The 20,510-nt window shown below is 44.3% G+C and overlaps 2 protein-coding genes across 4 annotated transcripts in view; both read left to right on the top strand.

Moving 5' to 3' along the window:
• Positions 1-14,032, top strand: part of slain2 (SLAIN motif family, member 2) — a 28,158-nt gene extending 14,126 nt beyond the window's left edge. The window contains exons 6-10 of one of the 3 annotated variants that reach the window (XM_061824346.1): positions 1,045-1,197; positions 4,269-4,340; positions 5,465-5,503; positions 6,538-6,745; positions 7,876-14,032. In XM_061824346.1, coding sequence (XP_061680330.1) covers positions 1,045-1,197; positions 4,269-4,340; positions 5,465-5,503; positions 6,538-6,745; positions 7,876-7,936 — 533 coding nt within the window. In that variant the 3' untranslated portion in view covers positions 7,937-14,032. The remainder of the gene's footprint in view (positions 1-1,044; positions 1,198-4,268; positions 4,341-5,464; positions 5,504-6,537; positions 6,746-7,875) is intronic. The other 2 variants (XM_061824347.1, XM_061824348.1) reach the window with 2 other exon arrangements.
• A 1,418-nt stretch (positions 14,033-15,450) lies between these two features.
• On the top strand, positions 15,451-18,644 carry slc10a4 (solute carrier family 10 member 4). Its single transcript, XM_061824350.1, has 3 exons — positions 15,451-15,974; positions 16,876-17,086; positions 18,108-18,644. The coding sequence occupies exons 1-3, from the start codon at positions 15,580-15,582 to the stop codon at positions 18,642-18,644; spliced, it is 1,143 nt and encodes a 380-aa protein (XP_061680334.1). The 5' UTR covers positions 15,451-15,579.
• Positions 18,645-20,510: the final 1,866 nt, after the last annotated feature.

Raw genomic sequence — 20,510 nt, 5'->3', positions numbered from 1 at the left:
GTGACGGATTGTAAATTTCAGAATCGGATGATTGTTCATTTTTTCAAAATTTTTTTTTTTTTAAAGCAGTTTGGGCTGTACTGCAATACTTCAACACCCTGAAAAATGAATACCGTAATTTCCGGCCTACAGAGCGCACCTGATTATAAGCCTCACCCAGTACATTTGTAAAGGAAATACCATTTGGTACATACATAAGCCGCAAGTGCCCACATTGAAACTCGAGACATTTACAAAGAAAGACGGTACACAGAAAGAGTTTTTCAAAGTTTTAATACCTTAGTTTATCTTAACATAGTAACAACATGGTAGCACAGGACTAACGGCTGGTTTAAAAACAAAAAAAAAAAACATACCTAAATCACTGAGATGCGGCAGCAACACAGTAGCTTGGTGCTAACCCTAGCGCAAAGCTAACAGGGCTGGTTAAAAAAAAAACCCATTCCGGTAAAAATCACTTTGAGACACTGCAATAACACAGCAGCAACTGGCTAGCACAGTGCAAAAAAAAAAAAACATACCAGTAAAAGTCACTTCCTCGGCACGTGTATTCCACCAGTCTCATTCTTACCTTTGTCGCTCGAGTGCCCCCTTGTGGCCGTTAGAAAAACGCACAAATTAGCCGCATGAACCGCAGGGTGGAAAGCGTGTGAAAAAAGTTGCGGCTAATAGGCCGGAAATTACGGTAGTTGACCTTACACGGGCCGGCGCTACCGATTCTCGACGTGATGAGCAGACATCGAGGCTGAAATCTGAAAAAAATGAAAAAATGAACCCTCACGCCAATGGAAGCAGCGTTAAATATAAATTAACACAATTTCATGAAACCAATAGTCAACGCTTTTGATAGTTTTTTAGGCCAACAGAGAAGCACATTTAAAAATGTTATTCCACAATATGAATGTCGTTATTATATCGTAGCATGTAATTATTAGTTGGCGCTCTGTGCTCGTTTTTCCTTTCTGCAAGCCGACCGCCGTCTTGGAGTAATAACTCGCGTCCATCCATTTTCCAAGCCGCTTATCAACTCTTCTTCCCGCGCAGAAAAGCTGCGTCGTAGTCTTCCCAACCTGACGCGCTCCAACGCGGCGCCGGCGCCGGCCCAAGGCCCGGAGCCCGTCAAGAACAGCCGGAGCTGCGAGTCCAACCTGCAGCTGCCGAACGGCGGCTCTCCGAGGCACCAGAGCCAATCAGCTCGTGAGTCCACACCGACAGAAACGATGCCTGCATGGTTGTTTTCACTCTTTCCCCGCAAACCTTCTTTTGCATTCCAGCGCATTTTTTGTCGTGGGACGAGCCTCGGTTATTATTCATACTTTTAGCTGAATAAGGTCATACTGTATCGTTTTTCCAATCGTCAAAACAACTGACGATGCTTGCGGTGACGGCTTTGAGCGCGAGTCCGCTCACGTTGCGGAAATTCCTCTCGCGGCTCTTCCTCCTTTTGGCAAACAAAAAAAGACGAACAGAGGCAATTCATCCTTTTTTTTTTGTCTTCTTATGATTTTAAATAATGAATAATTCATTTAAAAAAAACGGCAGTGGCTTGATTCCGATCTCAAATCAGCATTTCTAATGAACGGAAATGCCTCGAATCCACTCCTGTACCACGTAATGCTCCTTCTGGTGTGTCCACCAGGGGGCAGCATAAGGTAGACATAAAGACAGACGCATAGAGTTTCATAACTGACTTAATAAGATATAATAGATTGTATTTTTGTTGCTGACGATAAAGCATATATACCCATGTGTATTGTCATATTGTCCATCTACTTGTGTTGCGCCATGATACGTGTTCTGATGTCCTTTCCTTGTATAGTGATAAAACTCCACGACTGTTAATACTCTTTGATTGCCCGTCTATGGCATTTTGCACTCTGTGTTAGCATTAAGCTAGCATACAATGGCAAAGCTGCGTGGCTGTATCAAATATCCAGATTTTTTTGTTTGTTTACTTTGCCAGTTAATCGTAAATAGTTGTGGCATTAAAAATTGGTCTCGAACTTGCGATCAGAGATGAGGAAATAAGTGATGATTTTGAACACACAGACTTTTTCCACAAGTGTCAAAAATAATCCCCTGTAGGAAAGAGATTTAAGCGCTCCTTTAGTTTTGTAACTGAAGATGAAAAGGATTTTTGGGCTTCGGCAGGAAGTCTTGGTCTCTTCGTCGGGGAGGTTTTTGATGTACTTTTGCGAGATTACGACGACGTCCCCTCGCACGAGTCCAGAAGATCCGTTTGATGTAATCCCTAAATGTGGGATGAAGTTAACGGTATTCCTCTTAATCCTTCTCTCCGTTACAAGTGGCACAGCGCGGGGGTCCGAGGGCAAGCTGCACTTTGTTAAACACGCTACTATCCTCTTGTTTTTTTTTTTTTTTAAAAAACACTAAGCTTTATCATGAACTAAATCCTTCTTTTGGAAAACCATTTGAGTGTTTATTCCATATCCATGATGTCCATTTTAAGGTCCGTATACTTGGAAGCCCTTTTTCTGCACAAGTAATACAATTTACTGCACTAGTAGAATGAAAAAGAATACTAAATTATCATAAAAATGTAAATACCTTCATGACTTTGGCTTTTTCTCCACCTAGTAGGACAACCACTGTGCCATCCTTGTGAAGCTAAACTACGATAAATTCCGGCCTAGAGAGGGCACCTGATTATAAGGCTCACCCAGTACATTTGGAAAGGAAATACCATTTGGTACATACATAAGCCGCACCTGTGTAAAAGACGCAAGTGCACACATTGAAACACGAGATATTTACAAAGAAAGATGGTACACGGACAGTTTTAAAAGTTTGAACACTCTAGCTTAGTTTAAGATAGCAACAAGACGGTAGCACGAACAGGGCCGTTTAAAAAAAAAAAAAAAAACTAAACATACCTAAATCACTGAGACGCAGCAGTAACACAGCAGCATCACGCTAGCACGGTGCTAACAGGGCCAGTTTAAAAAAAAAACATACTGGTAAAAATCACTGAGACACGACAGTAACACAGCAGCAACAGGCAAGCGCAGCGCTAACAGAGCCGGTTAAAAAAAAAACAGCCGCATCAGCTACACAGTGGCAACACACTAGCGCTAAGAGGGCCAGTTAAAAAAAAGAAAACATACATAACTCACTGAGACTTAGCAACATGCTAGTACAGCGCTAGCGTGGCACTACCGCAGTGCTAACAGGGCCAGTTAAAAAAAACATACTGGTAAAAATCACTGAGACACGGCAGTAACACAGCAGCAACAGGCTAGCGCAGCGCTAACAGAGCCGGTTAAAAAAAAAAAACATACCAGTTAAAAAAAAAAAACAGCCGCATCAGCTACACAGTGGCAACACACTAGCGCTAAGAGGGCCAGTTAAAAAAAGAAAACATACATAACTCACTGAGACTTAGCAACATGCTAGTACAGCGCTAGCGTGGCACTACCGCAGTGCTAACAGGGCCAGTTAAAAAAAACATACTGGTAAAAATCACTGAGACACGGCAGTAACACAGCAGCAACAGGCTAGCGCAGCGCTAACAGAGCCGGTTAAAAAAAAAAAACATACCAGTTAAAAAAAAAAAACAGCCGCATCAGCTACACAGTGGCAACACACTAGCGCTAACAGGGCCAGTTAAAAAAAAAAAACATACTGGTAAAAATCACTGAGACACAGCAGCAGCACACTAGTGCAGGGCTAGCCCGGCGCTAATGCTAGCACAGCGCTAACAGGGCCAGTAAAAGTTACTTCCTCGGCACATATATTCCACTGGTGTCACTCTTACCTTTTCCGCTGGAGTGCCCCCTTGTGGCCGTTACAAAAAATTCACAAATTAGCTGCATCACCGCATAAACCGCAGGGTTCAAAACGTGTGAAAAAAGTCGCGACTTATAGGCCGGAAATAACGGTATGGTAGTATGCATTTTGATGCTATGGGGTAGGGTCTAGGATGCTACTAGTGTCACACATGCCTACAAGTTGGGCCTAGTTGTGCTACTGTGCTGTGCTAGTGATCTCTAGTGGGTCTGCTAGTGTGCCGAATTGTCTTGGACCTTAAACTGGACATGAAAAATACATCATTAATGCTCAAAAAGCTTTCCTTCCCTTTCCTGGGCTTTGGCATGAGGCGCTGACTTCCTCCCACTTGACTGCCGAATGGAGCTACGGGCTGACACGTTTGTTTGGCTGCGGCGCCCTCTAGAGGCATGCGAGCACATTGCAAAGGCAGGCCTGAGCCTTGTAGTGACGTGTGTGTGTGTGTGTGTGTGTGTCCACAGCAGCACCTCAGCTCCCGAGACACTCGACCCCCAAAACCAAACAGCACCTCCAAAGCCCGACTGCCCGGCGAGGTAACAGGCCCAAAAAGCAGCTCGGACGCTCTTTGACGTCGACCGCGCTGTCCTACGGCTCGGCCGATGCGAGCGGCTGGCGGGATGTTCGACGTCAATTCGGCACAATATGAAGAAGTTGACGAGCCAAAGCGCAAATCAACGCATATCTCCAACAAATTTTATTTTTCATTTTTGTCAAAAAAAAAAAAAATCTTTCTTCCCACACTCGTGCAATCATGAAACCCTAAATTTCCGCATTCAGCAGCGAAATTATTCAATATATACCAACTTCACATGAGGTTCAGCGATTGAATTACCGAGCATGCTAGCCAAAATGCGCTAGTAAGCTAGACATCACACTTGGGCTAACAAATATGGGCACTAGCACTTTTGGGATTTACCGTAATTCCCGGCCTATAAGGCGCGACGTTTTTCCACACACTTTAAACCCTGCGGTTTATGCAGTGATGCGGGTCATTTGTGCAGTTTTTTAACGGCCACGAGGGTGAGCGGAAAAAGTAAGAGCGAGACCGGTGGAATATATGTGCTAAGGAAGTGACTTTTACAGGTCCGGCCCTGTTGGCGCTGTGCTAGCGTGTTACTGCCGTGTCTCAGTGATTTTTACCGGTATGTTTTTTTTTTTTTTTTTTAACAAGCCCTGTTAGCGCAGCGGCGCCACCGTTAGCATTAGCGCCTTAACCTTGACTTTGGGATATTTACAAAGAAAGATAGGACACAGAGTTTAACATTAGGGTGGCAGTGCTAGCGTTAGCGCACCGGCACTCGCGTTGAACTCGTGTTTCATTGTGGGTTTCACTTGCGGCTTTTGGACTGCTGCGGCATACGCGTGTACCAAATAGCAAATTTCCTTTCCAAATGTCCTGGGTGAGGCTTATAACCAGGTTATGGTAAATTCCATACTTGATGTGAAGGAACGTGGACTCCGCGGGTGATCGGGAGAGAAGCGGAAACCCACTTTCACTTTTGACTGGAGGTCAGGTTCCCCCTCAAACATATGTAGCGCCCCGGAGTTCCTTGACCAATAACATGACCGGCAGGTTCTCCCTGGGTAGAACCGCCCCCACCTCCGTCACGGCAGCCTTTAACCCCGACCGCCTTTTGTCTTTGTTGTCTTTGTCCAGTCCCGCTCTCCTGTTGCTTCGGCGACGAAGGTGACTTCAGTGAGTATTTCACTGACGGCTTGCCGCCGCCGTTTGTCGTCGTGGCTCCTCGGCGCGGTTTTGTGTCCGTGTCGTGCATCTCATTCTGTCGACGCGTCATAAAAAAAAAAAAAAATACACCTCCGCCTATGCTGCTTTTTCCCACCGCACGGCATTGACGCCAGCAAATTCTGCGAGCTCGTATTTACGGTCACGCCATTGTAGGACTTGATGAATACGTGGCGAGAAATGACAAAAAAAATGACATCCGCTAACAGTTTGCAGTATTGAAATGTAAACGCTCACCTCCTTGCCAATGTTTCCGTTGGACGCAACAAAAACTCCCCAGAGGTTTATGGCTTTTCTTTAACCGTGAATATCCCCCAAAACTATGATCCCAAATCCATTTAATATAATTTTAAACCCATTTTACCATCTTATGCCCAAGATAAAAAAAAAAATAAAAATAAATGGGCGGCTAGCTTGATCGTATTCAGTAGGAGAGACTGTTGCGAATCCATAGCTAAACGTAGCATTTCTCAACACTTCCTTGACGCCAATTCCTTTTTTTTAACAGAGGGATTTGGTGCCGTTTTGCAGCACTGAGCACTTTCCGGAATGAGCGCCAAAAATAGGTGAATTGGTGACCGGGCACCCACCGATATGTACAACAAAACCGAGCCAGTTCTGTGAAGTGGGAACGCGGCACCAGGCAGAGCCATCCTGAGTTAGGGTCTCGTTGTGCATCTCCTGCGTTTGCTTGAACGTTATTGTTACGATTCATCCATTATTCACCTTAAATGTTGATGAGAGAGAGAGGGAAAATCTTTGAAAATGGAGAAACAAACGACTTTAACAGTCAGCAGCAATCGTGACACATCAACTCATAAAAGTTATGGTGTATTGATTTTTATCTTCTCATCATTAATTGTGCTTGTTCAAAGACATTCCTCCTGCTTGGCTCTCCAATTCCCGAACTTCATCGATTTTCCGGACGTCGTCGGCATCCGCGGTTTCGCACCACGTTTGACACTGACCTTCTTCCTCGTCCTCAGTCCCGCCGTCCAGCAAGCTGCGGGCGCCGGCCGCGCCCTCGCCGCTGGCCTTGAGGCAGCCCGTCAAGACGACCGCCATCCCCGCCGCCGCCGCCACGCCAGGCCGCTCCCTGATTCCGCCTCGCAGCGGCCTGCCTCGCCCCAGCGCTGCGGCGGGTAGCGGCGGCATCCCTCTTCCCCGCAGCAAGTTAGCACAACCTGTGCGCAGGTAAGAAAATACTCACTGTGAAATGCCATAGATGGGCTAATGGAAAGCACCAGTCTTAAGGCGTTGTATCTCTGATAGTTGAACGCAAAACTCGACAGACAAGCTGACAGTACTCATGGGCTTGTATTTTTTTGGTCTTTGGTCCAAAGAATAACCATTATTATTTCTTCCGGAGGCACGGTGGCTCAGCTGGTAAAGCGTTGCCCTCACAGTTCTGAGGACCCCGGGTTCAATCCCGGCCCTGCCTGTGTGGAGTTTGCATGTTCTCACTTGTGCCTGCGTGGCTTTTCTCCGGGTGGGCACTTCGGTTTCCTCCCACATCCCAAAAACACGCAACATTAGTTGGACACTCTAAATTGCCCGTAGGTGTGATTGTGAGTGCAGCTGTTGTCTATCTCCATGTGCCCTACGATTGACTGGCGACCAGTTTAGGGTGTATCCCGCCTCCTGCCCAATTACAGCTGGGAGAGGGTCTAGCACTCCCCGTGACCAAAGTGAGGATAAGCGGAAAAAGAAAATGGATGGATGACAAATCTTCCTTTACGCTTAGCCTCAATAGATTTCACGGGCATGCTAGAGCCAATCCCAGTGATCTTCGGGCGAGAGGCGGGGCACACCTTGAACTGGTTGGCAGCCAATCGCAGGGCACAGAGAGACAAACAACCGCAATCACAATCACACCTATTATATAACTCCTAATATTACTTGTACTTATTGTGGGCTATCACGTAGAGATGATTTATAGTTTATTTAAAAATACTAACCAAGTATTTTTGAGTATTGTGTGTTCATGGAACAAACTGAACTCAAACTTTGCTGCACTCTCAAATTTCTGGCAAATGGGACAAATCTAAGAATTTTGTCGCCACAAGCCCCGGCACTTTACCTTTACATGGAAAATACTAAATAATGCAAATAATAAAAGTTTCATTTAAAGGCTTGCATCCTCAAAATTGTTTGGCATTTATGCGCAAGTCCAAAATTGTCCTTTCTTTGAGAAAAAAATATAACTTTAAAGCGCTCAGTTTTTACTCCAGAGATGTCCAAAAGGTAGTAGTGAACATCTCAGGACGGCAGACGTTAATGTTTATGTATTTATTTTGTTTTAATTTTTTAAAATTCTCTTCCAGAAGTCTGCAGGCTCCTCGCGTCTACAGCGGCACCAGAGACAGCTTGAGGGAAAGCTACTAGCTGCTTGCCCACCAGAGGGCGCCCTAGCCAAACTGTCAGAAGTCAGACCGCATGGCACTTTATCTACCTTCATGACTCTTACGTCACGATGTCCCAGGAATATTAATGAAAAACAAAAAAACTATCCAGAATTCAGAAAAGGAAGACTTCTTCCAGAGAGGCCCGCGAGAACGCCAAAGAACAAAGTCAGCCTTCTCCGCCATGGATGCCACCCCAGAGGGCTCATTTTCAATTTTTCCTCCTCCTTTGCGCCTTCGTACGCGTCGGCGGGGAACCTCAGAGACGACGACGGCGACGCGATCGCTGCCGTCACTTCGGCGGGAGACGTCGATGACGACGCCGCGCCAGACTCTCAAAAAAAAAAGGCGAAATCGCCTTGCCCGTGTGTCCCGCTCGTCGAAAACGACGCGCGACCAAACAAAAAAAAAAAAGAAAAAGCACCCCTGACAGAATGCACAATTTTAATTTATTACTTTAATTATTTGTGAGGAGCCTCGCTTGTTTTGACACTTAAAAAGTGCGTATGTAGTGATTGAGGGAGTTATCTCGACGCGGCGATGCGGACGGGTTGTCGTCGACAAGTTCTGGCCCAAAGCACTGGAGTACATAATTTGCTACGTCCAAGGAATCTGGGAGTTATGAAAACTACAAGCAGAAAAATGTCCAAAATAATCACCACTGAACAGAGCTAAAACGTGCACACGCGATGGAGACTGTTGGATGGTCTTCCTCCAACCAGGGTGAAACGTAGCCCCTCCCAAATATGGAAAGATCATAAAGCAGTCAACTTCTATACCAATTACTACTTTCCTCGGGGCACTTTACGGCGTGACAGAACAGCACAAATATGCGCCGCGAACGTGGCCCGACGACAACTGAGGATCCTTTCAGATGCCACAGGTCCATATCAGTATTGAATTATTATTATTATTTTTTTAAACATTTTTTTCATGCACATTTCAACCTCAATTTCCATCGCTAATGCTCCAAAGCATTTTTTTAAATGTTTCCAAAGGCTCAACTTGAGTTTTTTTTCTTTTTTCTTAATGTAAAACATGAAGTGCTTTGATTCTTCCGGTTACAGTTCAGGTCTGGAAAAAAAACGTCAGGCTGATCCGACAATACGTTGACTATTGAGCTCGTGCACCTACGTTACCGAAATCACGTCACCGGCCGGCAGTGTCGGTCTAACAAAGCATTCTTCAATGCTAAGTCGGTTGGAGACGACGCGAAAATACATCTTACAGCACGACGTCCAGAGTTTTTTCTGACACTGTTAAACATTTAGAAGGTGATAATAAACGAAGGTACGTGGAAAAATGAGAGCCACTCGGCAAAGAGGACCCATACTTAATCCCAAAGTCGATGTTTTCGCTGATAAGAAATTGGATTGTTAACTTGCTTCCGCTTGTCTTGGATCTACACATGTATCTGGTGAGTAAGTCGTCGAGATTTACACGGAAGAGTATAAAAGCGTACAAAAGTCTGGACGCATGCAAATAGTTGGCTGCTGGATCTGTTCTCAATCAAGAATAAATCCCACAAAGTGATGGAGCCACTGGGATTTTTTCAATACAAATACCAATATTTAAATAAATGACTCCTGGTTTTACACAAACTCGCATTCTTTAACTATGATTGGGAAAAGAGTCAGCTCTTCCGTACACGTTAAACTTTGGTGAACTTCTCCGTGACAGATGTTTATTTTTTTTAAATATGCATTGTTCTAAAATGAGTCAATTGCGTATTTAAAAAAAGAAAATAGATTGCTGGGATAGGCTTCAGCCCCCGTACACGAAAGCGCATTGCGACCACACATTAACTTCAGTAAATCTCTGTGTGACCAACGGTTTATTTTCTTTTTTTAAATACACATTGGACTCATTTCAGAACAATGCATATTAAAAAAAAAAAAAAAAAAGTCTGTTTGGGAGAGGTTTACTGAAGTTTAACATGTGGCCCCAACACGCTTCCGTGTACGTTGGAGACGACTCCCTGTTGTTGTTTTTTTTTTTTTGGGCGTTATAAATACTTTTTAGTAATTTGAGATTTGGAAGAATAATTCCTACCTGAAGTGAAGTGATCGCTACACAGTCGTGTGTATTTGGTTGGCCACCATCCATTGCGTTTAATTGCCGAAATCCATCGATCTTTTCAGCTGGTATTCCATAGAATTACCTCTTTGAATATCTGTCTCGTCTGTTAAAAAAAAAACAAAAAAAAATCAAACAGCATAACAAGTCTCGGGCATTGTGAATATTCTGCTCCGGTTCAACGTCCCCCACGCTGTCTTTTTGACCGGCAATATTTCGCCGTGAAAATGGTGACGTCACGTGCACGAGCTCTTACGGGAAGACCTCTGACCCTGACTTCGCTTCCTTTTTACCGTTGACAGCCGTGATTGTTATGATGACGCCGAATTAGCGGGCAAGATGGCCAAACTCGGCCAATTTGCCCCCCCCCCCCCCAAAAAAAAAGTTAGCTTGTGCCAACTTTAGACTTTATAACATTTCAGCCAATTAAAATAAAAGGGGGACATATTATCATATTATGACTGGCGTGCCTACCCACACATTAAGTAATGAAGTGCTGCCTCCACAAGTGAAAATGCAATCCATACTTTGTCTTTTGGAGGGAGGGGGCTTAGTTATAGCCGTGAAGAGACAAAACAGGTGTGCTGTAACTGTTGATCCTTAAGATTATTTTCACACAGATGTTTTAATATTAATAAAGAAGAAAAGCACATTAATGAAAATATATGCATAATATGTCCCCTTTAATCATAATGTCATCCGTGCATTGAAAAAAAAGGTGTGTGGGGGGGGGATTATTGGAATGATTCAATTTGTGTGCTAGTGTTGGTAGTCGTCGGTGTGGTGGCTCATTTATGAATTAGTGCCTCTGATTTGAAAGTGTCTGTATTATTGTTTTATTTTTGGTGCCAATCTATGGTTTTGCAAAGGCTTTATTCATTTGCCTGCCTGCCTCCCTATTTTTGTAATGGAAATGAATTACATTTATGATTATAATTGCTTTGAGGAAGAAAAAAAAGTTTGACTTTGCGCCTTCATATTTATAGCTAATGTGTAAATTAAGAATTATTTATTCAAAGGAGAAAAAAGGTGCCTCGAACAGAAAAATGAGAAACTGGACAGAATGTCCAAATGAAAAAAAAAAAAAAAAAAAAAAAACAACCAACAACAGCAACCACACCTTTTGTGTGACACTTTTTGTTTTTGTTATTTGATATTTTTTAAAAGCCACAAACATGTTTTTTTCCCTGTGTAAAATCACATTTCAAATAAAAACTCAAAAATCGATTTTTTTTTTTTTTTTGCATTGTTCTTTCTCCACATTTCAAATATTACAGAACAGTTTTCAAACTACAACCAAAAACTGCTTGGCTCTTTTGGACATTGCCATTACTTTTTTTTAACCTCTATTTTTTCAAGTTTTTAAAAAGTCCATTATGGTGCAATAATATATATTCAAACATTCAGTGCCATTGACGGCTCTCAAAGTCAAATATCAACGTTAACTGCGAAGGTTGGCAGTATTTTGTCTGTCTCGACAAAGTACACAGTTTGTCCTTTGAGTGACTTTGAACCACCGAGTAAGCGTACGAATAGTAATCAAGATGGAATTTCTTTCTAGGAACGCACGAGGGAAGCTGCTTTTCTGATCAGCATTGAACTTGTGTTTTCGTTCACAACCCGAGATACATTTTCAGAAAACATCAACTGCAATATTGGGTTTGATGAACTCATCATCATCATCATCATCATCCATTCGGTTTTGGAAAACACACCATAGATACCGTAATTCCCGGCCTACAGAGCGCACCTGGTTATAAGCCTCACCCGGTACATTTGTAAAGGAAATACCATTTGGTACATACATACGACGCATGTGTGCATAAGCCGCAAGTGCCCGCATTGAAACCCACATCAAAACACGAGAAAGGTACGTAGAGAGTTTAACGCTAGCGCCTCGCTAACAGGACCGGTTAAAAAAAACATACCGACACATGGCAGTACAACACTAGCGCAGCGCTAACAGGACTGGACCGGGAAAAGTCTGATGAACCTTGTGCACGTTTTAAAAGCAAAGAGGATTTCGTACTTGATGAAGCTTTTAGTATTTGCAAACAAAGACAATTTTGTATTTGTAAAGATAAAAGGCAACAGTCCCATGATTTTTTTTGTGTGCGCTAACGTACGACAATTTACTCTTCAATGAAGCTCACGTAAATTTTTTTTCCGTCTTTGACAACCTTAAATCCGTTTTTCCACAAACATAAAAGACAATTGAGGGAAAAATTTGGCCTTCCATGGACATTCCAAACAATTTCATAAACACCATCAAATCTGTTTTTTTTCTTTTTTTTTTTTAAATCGTGAAAATCGAGGGAGGAGATTTTTGTCTTTAGCAAAGCGTACATACTTATTTTTAAATATCGAGGACAATTTAGTTTTTCACGAACGAATATTGTATACGTACTTTTATAAACATCTGAGAATCTCATTTTTCATGAACCTTGCGTACACGTTTTCTTAAATAAAGACATTTAGGAAAGATGAGACGACTTAAACTGGTGCAGATGTTGCTTATGAACGTTGACAACAATTTCGGGAAGACTCTTTGATGGCTGTTACGCGCATCTTTTCTTCAACATCAAAACAATTTGATATTTGCAGTCTTTGATATACATTGAATACTTTTTCATAGACCTCAAAGACAATTTTGTCTACTTTGGACCCTGCATATTTTTTTGCTGTAATAATTAATAAATTACAAATTGCTGCACCAGTTTAGGAGAGCCAATCAAGTCTCGGGTGGATCTTTCGAGCCAGGTTTTTCCTCAACATCAAACACGACGGAGTCCAAAACGCTAAAGCCCGTTGACGGCGTTTGGGAGGGACGCGAGTGTTGTTATTAAAAAAGCTGCGACGACGAGCGCACGTCCCCAGCCGGCGTCGTTTCCAGATTGGCATCGGATCAAAATGGTCTCATTCATCAGTCGTGATTTGGATGCGCTGGCGCTCGCTCGCTCGCTCGTATTGCGGCGGTGACATCATCAACCGATCGGAAGTCGTTGCGGTCGACTGTTCCCAGCACCGAGTAGAAGGTGATTATGGAAAGCTGCTTCAGCATCTATCTGCTCAAGGTCCATGCTACTAGTGCACTTTGTCCTCACTAGTAAGACAACACAGAACACATGTAACATTTTTTCCCATTACCGTCTTATATTTCTACAGACTCGTAGGACAACTTTGGCATTTTGCTTCTGCTAATACACTCCAGGAGGCTACTCGTGTGGGTGACGTGTACTAGTTGGGGCTAGTTGTACTATTATTTCAGCAAAGTAGTTCACTTGTAATGTTTGATTGCATACTTGTAGGCCACAAGTTGTACTAGTGTTTTTAAGCTAGTCACATACTTTATGCCAGTGCACTAGTTGACAGCTGTATGCTTAGTACTAGTGAGTCACTGATAGTGTAGTGGTACACACCCCTGCCTTTGGTGCTGGAAGCGTGGGATGGAATCCCGCTCAGTGATGGTGTCGATATCTGACCTGGGACTGACTGGCGACCAGTTCAGGGTGTAGTCTGCCTTTCGCCCAAAGCTAGCTAGGATAGGCTCCAGCTTTCCAGCAACCCTTGTCTGGATAAGCGGCTTGGATAATGAGATGAGTGGTACTAGTAGTAAACAGTTGTCAACTAGTGCACTGTTTAGCGATGCACCAAGTGACTTGTAGTTCTACTAGTGTGTAGAAATGTAAGACAGTAATGGGGAAAAAAAAGGTTACAAGTCACTCATAATACTAGTGCACTGAAGTGACAGATTGTACTAGAACATGAACCTTAGGCTGCATAACAAGATGTGGGATAAATCCTCAAAATATTTTCCATACTAGTAGCGCATAAATGCCAACAAGATGACGGTTTTGCTTGACGGGTAACCTGCGGTTGTCTACTAGTACACCAAAGCTGTCCAACAAGTGAGGGCAAAGAGCGTACTAGTAGTAGCCTACGTGGACTTTAAGATGTGTATGGAGGAAATGGGACGGGGGCACAAGCAAGCATCATTCTCGCACGACATGCCTGCCGCCGGCCATTACTCTGCTGGCTGCGGTAGAGGAGGCTGAGTCACCGACTTCCTCCTCTTGCTTGTCACTGCTTTTATTTCCTGTGCGCGATGTCGGCGACCGATAGCGCGCGACGCCGTCTGCGGAGGAACACAAGAACAAAAACATCAAATAAAGCCCGAGATACACTCGAACCCTGATGAGATTTCACCAGGAAATCACGCTCCTGCTTCTGTAGATCCTCGCACACAAGTTTTTTGTAAACATTATAGCGAATTTAGTATTCAGTCAACCTTTTACATGCACATGTCAAAGACAATTTGGTCTTTGATGAACTGTTTTGCAAACAAATCAAGGAAAGGATTTGTTTTTATGCAAGATTCACATCAGTCGAGTGGGTCAGGCTTTGAAGATAACTGTCCTGGGCCAAAGTGTAGCAATGTCCCGCAATCCACAGATAGTAGGTGAAGAATTGTTCAGGCTTCACTGCTGTCTTAAGCCACGATTATTCAATACCGTTTTAAGAGATTCAAGCTTATATCAGCACATTCATAAAGACATTAAAAATAATAAATATTAAAAAAAAAAAAAAATTAGGCAGCACAGGGCCGCAGCTGGTAAAGCGTTGGCCTCACAGTTCTGAGGTCCCGGGTTCAATCCCGGACCAGCCTGTGTGGAGTTTGCAAGTTCTCCCCGTGCCAGCGTGGGTTTCCTCCGGGTATTCAAGTTTCCTCCCACATCCCAAAAACATGCAACATTAATCGGACACTCTAAATTGCCCCCAGGTGTGATTGTGGGTGCAACTGTTGTCTGTCTCTCTGTGCCCTGCAAGTGGCTGGCAACTAGTTCAGGGTGTACCCCGCCTCCTGCCCGTTAACAGCTGGGATAGGCTCCAGCACTCCCCGCGACCCTCGTGAGGATAAGTGGCAAAAGAAAATGGATGGATAAAAAAAAGAAGATATAAAAAAAAAAAAACGAATACATTTGTTGGTGTTTGTTAAAACATTTTCTAATTGAATGTCAATTTGCAAACTCCAAAAATAATTTAAAAATGTTTTAAATATCCATTCTTTTGTGGAAAAACATTAAATTGTAGTCTATGGAGAGAGAATTCTTATTAATGAATGTGTTTAAGAATCTGTTGTTGACATAAACTAGAGAAAACTCGTAGGGATTCAATGTAAAATGATAAATCAAAAACATCCTGAAAATGTCAGTTTTCAAAAGATATGAATTTTGTGGGATTTCCAAAAAAGAAACGTTGCCCTTTATTTCCAGGGTGCGAGTGTGTTCTCCCCAAAACAAGTTGACTCCGAATCTGATCCCAATCGTGCCTTTCAGCGTCAGATCGGCTTTGTCCAGCAGCGCTTGTGCGCCATTTGATTTCACTTCCCGATGACGCACTGCACGGCGCACTGGCGGGCGCGCGTGCTCGTGCCACTCGCGCGGACTATAAGAGGGGGTTCCGGGACGCGAGGGGGTCGGTCCTTTCTCTCCGGCGATGGCGCCGTAAAGACGAGCAGACGGAGAGAGGAGAGGAGAGACGGGACGCGCCATGGACAAGTCCGGCGCACCGCCGCCCTGGGGGGGCTCGGAGCCGACGGCGGTCTCGCCCCCGTCCGACGTGCTCCGCCTGGTGCCCGCTTTCTGGGACTCCCCCCTTAGCCACGGCATCAACGTGTTTGTGGGCCTGGTGCTGTGCTTCACCATGCTGGGGCTGGGCTGCACGGTGGACGTCGGCCAGCTGGGCGAGCACGTCCGGCGGCCCGTCGGGGTGCTGCTGGCCGCCGTGTGCCAGTTCGTCATCATGCCCCTGGTGGCCTTCCTGCTGGCGCTGGCCTTTTCCCTGGACGACGTGGCCGCCGTGGCCGTGCTGCTGTGCGGCTGCTGCCCCGGGGGGAACTTGTCCAACATCATGTCGCTGCTGGCGCACGGAGAGATGAACCTCAGGTACTTGGCGCAAAACAAAAAGCAGACTTATGTCGAGACTGAGGAACCGTTCCAGGGTCTCGGCGGACTTCCAGCGAGGGTTGGAACGCCGTAGGACCGGGGGTCTGCCGATCGTGTACAATGCAGAGGATGACGCCGTTAGGGGGTGGAGTTGGGGGGGGGGGGTCGTCCAACGCAAAGATGTTTTTCGTCATCACATTTACAAATAATGTACTACAACATGAAACCATCCATCCTTCCATCTTCTTCGCCGCTTATCCTCACAAGGGTCGCGGGAGTGCTGGAGCCTATATCCCAGCTGTCAACGGGCAGGAGGCAGGGCACACCCTGAGCTGGTTGCCAGCCAATCGCAGGGCACATGGAGACAGACAAGTCGCACCAACAATCACACCTACGGGTAATTTAGAGTCTCAAATTAATGTTGCATATTTTTGGGATGTGGGAGGAAACCGGAGTGCCTGGAGAAAACCCACGCAGGCACGGGGTGAACATGCAAACTCCACACAGGCAGGTCCGGGATTGAACCCGGGACCTCAGAATTGTGAGGGCAACACTTTTCAGCTGCACTACTGTGGAGCACGTATATTTGAAAAAAAAAAAAAATATATATATATACACACACACACACACACACACACACCACACACACACACACACACACACACACACACACACACACATTACTCTTTTGCTGAGTTTGAAGAAATCTTTTTCATCATTTGTGCACTTGGATCACGTCACTCCTGCCCGACATGAACTATGTCGTGAATATATATTCCGTCTACGATTGGCCGGCATATATTTGGGGGAAAGCGTATAAAGTGAGTTACAAACATTGTCACAAAAAAATGACTCCAAAGAACAAAGTACAAACTTTATCTTACCCTCTCACCGCCAACAGCATCATCATGACCATCTCGTCCACGCTGCTGGCCCTGGTGCTGATGCCGCTGTGCCTGTGGATCTACAGCCGCGCGTGGATCAACACGCCCGTGGTCAGCCTCATGCCCTTCGGCGCCATCGTCCTGACGCTGTGCAGCACCCTCATCCCCATCGGCCTCGGCGTCATGCTGCGCTACCGATGCCCGCGGCTGGCTGACACCGTCTTGAGGGTAAAGCGCTTCTTTTATATAAATATACCTGCACATAGAGAAACATAGTAAAAATGATGTTTGAATGCAATTTTGTTTACACTGGTATCATTCTGTTTTATTTTTTAACCCGTAAGGCATCAATGTTGTGCTGCTATAACCCTTTGAGCAACAGATTAAAAACAAATGGTGTTGCGAAACATGTAGACGTACAATATAACAGCACACCATCGTTTAGAAAAGTGAAATTAGTGTCGTATTAATGAGCTGTTAGAGGAGTTGAAGTGTCCCTTTGAACAGTACTGTCTTATACTGCCCAAAGTTGGCCAAAGAGGGCATATCATAAAGAACAGCACAACGGCCATTCAATCAGTTAATGTTTAATTTTACTTAATTTTATGAAGTCCAATATTACAAAGTGCTAATTTTCCTGATTAAAATACACAATTCAGCCAAACAATGTTGTCGTTTTGGGGGCGAGGCTGGAAGACATGAAGGCATTTTGACACCAGGTCAATTTAACAAATTCTGAAATTAATCTTGGGAGCACGGTGGATCATCCTGAAAGTGTTGGCCTCACAGTTCTGAGGACCGGGGTTCAAGCCCAGCCCTCCCTGTGTGGACTTTGCATGTTCTCCCCGTGCCTGCGTGGGTTTCTTCCAGGTACTCCGGTTTCCTCCCACATCCCAAAAATATGCGACATTAATTGGACACTCTAAATTCTCCGTAGGTATGATTGTGAGTACGACTGTTGTCTGTCTCCATGTGCCCTGCGATTGGCTGGCAACTTGTACAGGGTTTGCCCCGCATCCTGCCCGTTGACAGCTATGATAGGGTCCAGCCCCCTCTGCGACCCTTGTGAGAATAAGCAGCTAAGAAAATGGATGGATGAAATGAATCTCAAAAGCAAACGTTATCTTTGAAAAGTGTCGTTTTCCGTATCTGGCCTCATTGGATTAGATGAAGTTGAACTTAACGCCGCGGTCGTTGGATCAGTCGCCATGACCGTACGTACCTGACGGTGCGCCGGTGTCTCCCGCAGGCGTCGTTGTGGTCTCTGCTCATCACCCTGGTGCTGCTCTTCATCCTAACGGCGGCCCTGCTGGGCCGCGAGCTGCTGTCGGCCATCCCGCCGTCCGTGTACGTCGTGGCCCTGCTGATGCCCATGTGCGGCTACGCGGCGGGCTACGGCCTGGCCGCGCTCTTCCGCCTGCCGCCCAACAGCCGCCGCGCCGTCTCGCTGGAGACGGGCTGCCAGAACGTGCAGCTGTGCACCGCCATCCTCAAGCTGGCCTTCCCGCCGCAGCTGATGGGCGGCATGTACATGTTCCCGCTACTCTACGCGCTCTTCCAGGCGGCCGAGGCGGGCGTCTTCATCCTGGCGTACCGGGTGTACCGCGAGCGGGTGCTGGGCAAGGAGGAGCCGGCGGCCCGGCGGGACCGCGAGGACACGGACGTCACGTACCAGCGCTTCCGGGACGAGGACGTCGACTTTGACGCGTCGTACGGCGCCGTGACGGTGAGCGACCCCAACGGCGTCGTGCTGGACCCCTGCCCGCCGGACCCGACGCCTGTGTGACAAACACAATGTTGGTGTCACGTAAGCTAAACAAAAGAATATCAGATGGGCTGAAGCATGGGAGGCCTCAATAATCTGTGTCTTTCCATTTTTAATTGGCGATCCAAAATCAAACATCGATAACGTGACCAGCCCCCATGCTCCCGACATTGACCTTTTTGAGCCAAGTTGTGATGGCCAAATCAAAACTGTTTGATTGAAAAAGACAACAACAAGAATAAACGCAGTCACATTTTCATGTTGAGATTTTGGTTTGCCAACTGGAAGTGGAAAGTATGAACGATGCACAGATTTTCAATGTTTCAAGATTAAAAAAAAACAAAAAATCACGCGTGAAAACATCAGTCTGTGAATGTAACAATCAGCAATTTTGTGTGTGACAACAGTTGTACAAAATGTGTATATGAAAAAAATGTAAGGAGGAAATTAAAGACGTACAGATGAAAAATCTCTTTTCTTGGCTCAAACCATTCAAGTCACGCATTAACATTGTCGACTATCACACAAGTGTAAAGAAAACAACCATAGATTAAAAAAGATCAAAAATAAGCCATCGCAAAGTGTATTTTTGTTTTACTTTTCACATTTTTTAAAAGTCTTTTTTTTTTCTAATTTTTTAACTTGAAAACTGGTATGTAGGAAAATACTGGAACTAGACTGTTCAAAAGTCTCAAAACTAAATCTCAGTACACTTGAAAAAAAAAAAAAGATATTCAAAAAAGGGCAATTTTCACTTTATTCAAGCTAATTTCTACTCGAACAACAAAAAGCCCATGGAGTATGTTTTTTTCCCCCTCAGTCCACTGACAATAATTATATAATAATAATAAATTAGCACATTAAATCAATAAAGAAAAAGTGATTGGTTCCCAAATAATGATTGACAGTTTGAATCCACTTTTGGAGGAAATAGTGAATGGTCCTGTTGAAGTATTATTGTAAAATTAGAAAAATCTATCAAAATGTAATCACATGTAATTAATAATATCACTAAGAAAGTTGTAGAAAGCTCCACTATTAAATGATTTTCAACAGTAATTTAGAATCGACTGTAATTACATCTCTAAAGTAATCTTCCCTACGCGCTAGTATTTTTGAAGGTGGTACTTGATGTAAAAAGTATTACTGTACCTGTACTGGGATCAATAAAGTTGCATGTGCATTCACCTCCACAGCTCTGCTCGCAGCGCGAGATTGTAGTTTTAAAATAATATGGAGACATTGTGTGGTTATCCAAGTGTATCTGTAAATGTAGACATAAGCTAGCGTTAGCTAGCTATGTTATCTGAATAAATAATATGAAGTTAGGGATACGCGTTTTAGCAAACGGGAGGTAGTGCAGTTTGCTGAAAAAAAAAAAAACAATCTATGGAGTCGCACATAAGTGTAGTCATGTTATCCTAAAAAATATGAAGTCATGGGTCGGTGTTTTAGCTAAAATTAGCTACCCCCTTAGCTAAATAAACAATATGGAGTCATGGGTTAACTGTTTTGGCTAACCACGTTAGCTAAAGAACTAACACTACAGAATTGCGTGTACATTAAGTGTTTTCGCTGGCAGCCACGTTTAGCTGATTAAAAAAAAATTGAGTCACGGGTGTTTTGGCAATTGATAACTCGCCACATTGGGTAAATAAATAACAATATGGAATCACAGGCACAATATTTTAGCTAACGTTAGCAAGACACGTTTAGCTAAAAATGGCGTCTCGGGTGAGTGTTTTAGCAATTCAAAAATCGCCACATTAGCTAAACAAATAACAAAATGGAATCGCAGGGACTATACGTGTTTTAGTTAACGTTAGCCAGCCATGTTTAGCTTTAAAACAAAAAAAGACGAGTGTGTGTGTTCGTGCGCGAACGGAA

The sequence above is a fragment of the Syngnathoides biaculeatus genome, chromosome 7 (assembly GCF_019802595.1).
Source record: "Syngnathoides biaculeatus isolate LvHL_M chromosome 7, ASM1980259v1, whole genome shotgun sequence".
Classification (NCBI taxonomy): Eukaryota; Metazoa; Chordata; class Actinopteri; order Syngnathiformes; family Syngnathidae; genus Syngnathoides; species Syngnathoides biaculeatus.
Note: the sequence above shows the minus strand (reverse complement) of the source record. Positions and strands in the feature narration are given on the sequence as shown.